General features: G+C 37.3%; 1 protein-coding gene across 1 annotated transcript; it reads left to right on the top strand.

The window, feature by feature from the left end:
* Nucleotides 1-212: 212 nt before the first annotated feature.
* Nucleotides 213-4,349, top strand: LOC147832174 (uncharacterized). The gene is made up of 4 exons (XM_087299021.1): nucleotides 213-581; nucleotides 687-855; nucleotides 941-1,032; nucleotides 1,123-4,349. The coding sequence occupies exons 1-4, from the start codon at nucleotides 519-521 to the stop codon at nucleotides 1,198-1,200; spliced, it is 402 nt and encodes a 133-aa protein (XP_087155147.1). The 5' UTR covers nucleotides 213-518; the 3' UTR covers nucleotides 1,201-4,349.
* The last annotated feature ends 3,266 nt before the right edge of the window (nucleotides 4,350-7,615 follow it).

Raw genomic sequence — 7,615 nt, 5'->3', positions numbered from 1 at the left:
GCTGGTGGCCTTGCGTTTTGGGCGAATACAATAATCATAGAAGAATTACAGATTCAACCCAGTGACAGTTAGTCAATATTGTTGTTGCATACATAACTGACAAGACAGGTAAGGTTAAATCTAAAAATCATAGATTATAACATTTTTGTAATTGGACTGTTTTAGTGTTTTACCTTATTTTTAATTTTCAATGTTTCCATTGATCTTATCAGCAGTCATTTTGTTTTTATCGTAAGAAACATTTCTATGACCCTGAGAGCAATCAAGGATACCATGGCTTCTGAAAACAGTTTCATGCCGAAGCAAAAGCCATAGCACAAGGAATGCCAGGTCAAGTGCAACATCGGATGATGAGAGCAGCAGAGGACTAACAGCTAACAGAGCCAACTGGAACTATTCGGAAAAGCAGCTCGATGGCGACCAATGCAAAGAAGCCATTTAATTTATGAATCATTGTGCTGATAAAGATCAGATTTTAGAGAAGATGAAATTTACATTCAAGCACAGACAGCTTATTCATGATGCAGAGGTCCAGCATAGCTCTTTCAGTTTTTCCAAAATTTCTCGACACAAAGGGATTGGTAAGAGAAAGATACAGATAATAGTATTTTGTTGAGATAAAATTAGATGATATGATAAAAGCACAGTGTTTAAGAATGTTTGTAATGTTTGTAATTGTTTTACAGATTCTTCAAGACTTTGAAATCAAATGTGGAACTGAAACAGTTTCCATGCTACTTGAACAATGGCACACTTTGAAGCCAAAGGTCATCGCAGAAGCGAAAACGCTTAAATCAAACTTGTACCTAAACAGCTTGCTTTTGCTGGCACTAGACAAAACCTGGATTTTGAATGGCAATTACCTATGCTTTGTTATTTGTGAGATTTTGGTGGTTGTATTAGTTGTTGATCTACATGCTCTCTTTATTCTTGCTTGCAGGATGGGACAGTGAGATGTTCTGTCTTTTACTACTGGCTGGAACAGAGATCAGCATTAAGGAGGCTATGGATCATGTTGTGCAGCTTCACAAGGTTTGCATGGAAACACTACTGAGCTGTTTTGTAGGTTACTTGTCTGTATTATTTTTTTAAACATTTTTTTCTGTTTTTCACCTATTTCAGGCTTGTTGCAGTCTAACTGAACACGTTAAGAAGACTAATGGCCTTAAACCACATCTCCTCGCAGTTGGCTCAGCATAGAATGTCATTCATTCTACATTGTTCTGGATGGAAAACTTCTACCATGCCAAGTCTTCCCTTTCCGCTTTGGACAAACTGTTTAAAGTGTATTTTGCTTTTAGCGTGTCATACCCCCAGTTCATTAATGTAATGTTTACATTTGTTCAGACAACAATGTACAAGACTGGCGGTGGCACAGTTCGTGAAACCCCAAGGGTAAAGGACCTACAAGCCAAACTTCTGTATAAGCTCTTTTGACTAACTGAAAATGAAGAGTTCAGACACAAAAACCTCTATGTGCCATATGAAATTTCTGTGGAAAATGAACATTATTCTTAGCCTTTGTTTATGTTGCGTTATTGTACTTTAAAGACCATGAAACAAACCTATTCTTTGACATAAAAGTGAAATTATTAAACCTACACACAGGAGCCTGATAAAATGATAATTTTTAAAGAAAATTTCAGTTGACATTTAATGTTTTTTTCATTTAAACTCTTCAAATGTTTTGCTGTTTTGTTTGTAAAGCGGTACATTCAATAATTATTTAATTTAGACCTTATTCATGCTTATTATCCTGAAAAAAAGTTTAACTTGCAATGTGCATAGAACAATTGCAAGCATAGCTTCATGACTTATGCCAGACATTGAAAACACTTGAGTAGTGGTTCATATACATGAATTTCTAGACCAAGCAGAGATTGAAAATCAGATTGATGAAGATACTGAACCATCACATTTAATTAATCACAATAAACAGCAACCTGAAACACCACTCAGTGATAAAAGGAGGATAACTGACACTCAAGAAATGTGTGCATCTATCATTGCTAAATTGCAAAATAGTAGAGTAGCAACTAGTGTTGTAACTTCTGTAATATCGGACATGGAAGAACTTGTCCATAAAATACATTCTGATATTAAATGTAATGTAATAAATTTACTTCCAGCAAATGATTTTGCAACGGCATTTCAGAGAGACGACTGTTTCAGTAGTCTGAATAATCCATTCACAAATCTAAACACAGAACACAAATGGAAAAAATTGGCTGTTGTTGATCCTACTGAGATCAAGCTAGGGGCATGATTTGACAGTAGATTGAATCAAGTGACAAGAACTTTTGATCAAGTTCCTGCAACCGACAAGCAGGTGATGGGGTGGAAGGACACCTAAATGCAGAACCACCCGAGGTTCTTGATCTAAGGGGTCTACGACATCTAATCTGTACACATGGGGCAGAGTAGAGACACCTGCATGACGGCTGTGTTCCAATTCAGGGACACTAGAGCACATCTTGAGCAAGCTGCTCCGAGGCACAAGAAGGGTGTCGGTATCGATGGAGATCAGGTCCCTAAATTCATTGGTTATGCAATAAACAAGGGTATCAAGGACAGCTGATGCCACCAAGCCACCGCCAAGACCATTCACTTCATTAAGGAAGGACAAAGGCCAGAGAAAACATCAAAGAGCTGCCCTGCTGCGTTGCTCTCTACAGTTGATCTAGAGAGGCAACTGAAAATTCCACCACATATCACCCAGTCCACATTGAGACCTGACCTAATCTTGGTCTCTGAGGCCACAAGACAACTAATCCTACTAGACAGTGTAACAGTGCCCTGGGAGAATGAAGAAGGCTCAGAAGAGAAAGAAGGAAAAATATCAGGAGCTGGTGGAGCAGTGTCGGATGAATGGGTGAGGGACCAGGTGTATGCCAGTGGAAATGGGCAGTAGGGGATTTGCCAGCTACACCCTGAACAAAGCCTATGGTACAGTAGAAATAACAGGCACCAACCAAAGAAGAGCCATAAGCAATAACGTGGAGGCAGCAGAGAAAGCATCCAGATGGCTCTGGTTGATGAGCGAGGAACGGTGGGGGCGGTAGCATGCCACTTGCACACAGGCCGAGGTTTGATCAGTCTTGGTTTAGTCACCTGGAGGAGGGTGTCTGTTACAAGACCCGAAACACTGCGTAACAACACTGATGATGTGTCCAAGGTTGTGGATCAGAAGATGTTTCTGTAACTATCAACATTCCCCTTTTGTATACGTTGCAGTTATATTTAGGAATTCTGATATATGTAAACATATGACAAGTCCAAGTCCGAGAAACTCTGGCTATAAAGATTTTTGTGATGGAGATTATTTTAAAAACCACAGACTTTTCAGTTAACATAAATATGCTCTTCAGATACAGTTGTACAATGATAATTTTGAATCTGCTGCGTTCGAAGCAAGGCATTCACAAAAATGGAGTAATTTACTTTATTCTCAAGATCTTTCAATAGTTCAAGTTTAATTAACATACGTGTATTGTCATTATTCCATGCACAGGATATTAAGAATTTGATGCAATTTTGTGTCCCCTTGTTGAACATTTGAAAGTCCTTGAAAGTTCAGCCATTCAAGTTCCTTTTCTCCAAAGATTTCATGAGTCAGGTTTGATTCAGTCTTCTCTGTCATTTTCTTCAGTTATTGCCTTTTACAGTTAGCGCTGGCGCACTTGCATTGCTCACCTGTTGCTATTTGTTCAATACGTAGCATGCACTGCACTTTAACCAATCCATACTTAAAACAATACTGCCTACAACTATGTGTACATCTATTCATTGTACATTCATTCATTCAATCATTTTCTTGTCGGCTTAGTCCCTTTATTGATCCGGAGTCGCCACAGTGGAGCGAACAGCCAACTTATCCAGGAAGTTTTACACAGCGGATGCCCTTCCAGCCGCAACCCATCTCTAGGAAACATTCACACACACTCATACACTACGGACAATTTAGCCTACCCTATTTACCTGTACAGCATGTCTTTGGACTGTGGGGGAAACCGGAGCACCCGGAGGAAACCCACACGAACGCAGGGAGGACATGCAAACTATGAGCCGATGTTCGAACCAGCAACCCAGCGAACTTCTTGCTGTGAGGCAACAGCACTACCTACTGCTCCACTACGTCGCCTTCATTGTACATATCGGTGTCATTTTTACATTGTCCTGTTTTTTTGGGAGTATGCTGTTGTATTTAGCACTGTCTGTATTTTGCACTGTTGTTGTATATGCACTGGCTGTATTTTGCACTGTCTGCCAGCACCTAAGCTATTTACTCATCATAGCACACATGCTGCTGATGATGTGACAATAAAAGTGATTTGATTTGATTTTGCTCTAATCCATCTCTCTACTTAAACCCGCCCTGTTTTATTTCTCATTGCCAGATTATTGTGTTCTCCAGCTTACGTTCACCCTGTTTACTCCTTTCAACACCTTTGTCTAGTCTAGTATTATTTAACCTTTTGCTTAGCTGTATCTGGAATCCCGTTCATCATCAGTTGTTTCCAGCTCCTCAGTCATTTGTTCATCATAATATTTAATAAACTCTCTTGATTTGAACTGCAACCTCTCTTTTTTCTATTCGAGCCTGCCAAAAGATCCCTTGTTTGACACTACTGCACAGGTTACTGGCGACAACTTGGGAATGCACACACTTCTTGGTTTTAATGAATCTTTTAGCGCCCTTTACTTTTGTTGGTTCTGTTTAGTAGACCAAAAAAAAAAAAAAAAAACATCACAGTCTGTTTTCAGTGAAGATGACACTAATATTACATCAAGAAACAAAGCTTTACAAGAACAGCGCTTTGCAGAATTGGTAGCTAACCCTAGCATTACTTCATCTTTTTACACTAAGCGTACATGTCTATTTAATGATTTGAAATACTTTCCTATTTGTGACAACTACTGCCCTGATATAATGCATGACAAGCTCGAGGGTGTCGGAGAGTATGAAATTAAGTTATTTCTGGCTTATATATCTTTCTGGCATTTTACCAAGTCAAGATATATGTACAGAATCTATTCTTTCAAATATGGCTTTCTTGAAAGAAACAACCTACTAGAATAAATCTAGAGCAGACAGCTAATTCTATAGGTCTAAATGCCAATCAGACATTCTGTTTAATACAGAACATTCTAGAATATTCTTTCTGTCATGTAGCTAGAAAGGAGGCTGAGGCTTCTCTAATTGCTATGTAAGATTACTTAAAAGTTACCTCTGTTTTTGGAACTGAAAGCTGAGGTTATTCACTTACTCAAACTTACCCCGGTATGTCACATAACCTGCTTTCTGGAATACCCCTAGCTGCTTCTATCTGTTTTATTTGTTTGTATTTAGCAACATGTTCCTTTGTTTATGCTCCTGATTGTTTCTTACTGCTCCCTCATTCTCTTTTGTTTAGTTTATTTGTTTCGCCTGTCTTTGCTCATTTCCTCCTCATTAGCTTCCCTTCTTAACATTTGTTTTTTTACTTTATTAAACCAAAGGGGTTTCCACATTTCACAGCAGAGCTCTTCATACTAAAAATAGATAAATAAGTTTCAATTATAAAAACAATAATAAAATTACATTCAAACTGCACACCTTAGTTCCAAAAAGCAACTTTCCAGGGCAGCAAACTGCAAAACTTGTCGCTTGTTATGTCCCTTCATGTAATAATTCTGCTCTTTTTATTTTTGGGAAGTGTTCTGTGTATTTGTTCCCTTTGCTTGGTCCTGCCCCTGCTCCAATTGATGCCACACTCTGCCTAGTCAACTGACTCCTGGCTGCCTATAAATTATTCCTTTGTCACTTCCTTTTTAGCTGTTTAAGCTCACTTGTTGGTAGTGGTGTGTTGACGTTCATAGAAAGAAACTTTGTTTGTTGGTGAGATTTATTGAATTGGAGTTTGTGGATGTATCTGAAGGAAAACCTGTGACAGTATTTAGTGCATTAGTTCTTGCTTTCTTAACATTGAAAATCTGACCTCTGCCTGTCAACTGACTCCTCTGCTGTTTTGCTCCTTTTGGATTTGTTCGCTGATTGTAAATATTTGTACATACAGTTGAAGTCAGAATTATTAACCCTCCTGAATTATTAGCCCCCTGTTTATTTTTTCCCCCGAATTTCTGTTTAACGGAGAGATTTTTTTCAACACATTTATAAACATGATAGTTTGTTGTGTAGTAGGTCAGAAAAAATATAGCTTAAAGGGGCTAATAATTTTGACCTTAACATGTTGTTTAAAAAAATAAAATAAAATAAACTGCTTTTATTATAGCTGAAATAAAACAAATAAGACATTCTCCAGAAGTAAAAATATTATCAGACATACTGTGAAAATTTCCTGGCTTTGTTTAACATAATTAAGAAAATATATGTATAAAAAAGAAAAACTAATTCGAAGAGGGGCTTATAATTATTACTTCAATTGTATTAAGTATGGAGCTTGACGCCTTTTTCTTTTGTACCTTCTTTTTCAATTGTTTTTGTGGACAAGGTAGTTAGGTAAGAAAATGTATTTTCTTTTCTTTCCTTTTGCTGAAAATAGGGGATTAAAAGGGAATTTGAATTTAGATTTGTTTTGTGTAATATTTTGACCTGGTGAGCTCCTGAAGTTGAAAAAAAAAAGAGTCAAATTTAGTTTGAGAAAATAATTATTAAAATAAATTATTTTTATATTTTCTTAAGCAGCATTATGTGTGCAGTCTTTCCTTTCATGTTGATCCTAACCCCTTGATAGGGTGTAACACGCATGAGCTTGTGTTTGTCTGCCACTGTCTATGGCGAGAAAAGTGCAGTGTGTTTTGTTTTCTTTTTTTAGTTAACTTTTTCTTCTTGTCTCCAAGAATTTCTCCCTACATTACCAGCCTGTCTGTCTAGTCCCTGGCTTGCCCTTCCAAGTCTTTGTTTTTGTTTAGCCTGAACTTCGGTGGTGTAGAGTAACAAATTACAAATATTCAAATTACTGTAATTGAGTAGTTTTTCTCGGGAATTGTAACTTACTAAGTAGTTTTAAAAACATATACTTTTACTTTCCCTCAAATACATGCTTAGTGCAGTATTGGTATTTTTACTTCACTAAACTGCAGTCACTACTTTATTTTTTCTTGTCTATGGGGATTAGAAAAATCAGTCCTGTGATTCCTGTCCAATCAAATCACACATAGAAGGTAAATTGCATCATAATGAACTACTTCAAGACATGCATTTATATCTGCAGCAAACTGTTTGGAAGCATTAAAAGTGTCCAAGAAGATGTCCAAAATCTTTACACACTGGCACTGTTTAGATGCATGTTGTTTACTGTTTACTGTTTGATGACCGAAATAGCCTTATACACCCATGGAGTCAGATTACGTTGTACTTCAACATTGTGGGGACATTGCATTTTGTTTGGAAATTAAAATAGGGTTGATGTCAGGCCGACATCAATGTTCAAAATCCAACCTAAAATTAACCAAATATCAACGTCTACTGATGTTACAGCTTGACGCTGTGTGGACGTTATCACTATGACGTCTATCAGACATTGGATTTTAGTTGCCATACCTGATGAATAAATGTCAGTGTTTGATGTCATTATGACAATGGTTTAAGGTGTTTTCTCAATGTTGGATTTTG

This window comes from Danio rerio, chromosome 20, assembly GCF_052040795.2.
Source record: "Danio rerio strain M-AB ecotype USA chromosome 20, GRCz13ab, whole genome shotgun sequence".
NCBI classification, from domain to species: domain Eukaryota; kingdom Metazoa; phylum Chordata; class Actinopteri; order Cypriniformes; family Danionidae; genus Danio; species Danio rerio.
Note: the sequence above shows the minus strand (reverse complement) of the source record. Positions and strands in the feature narration are given on the sequence as shown.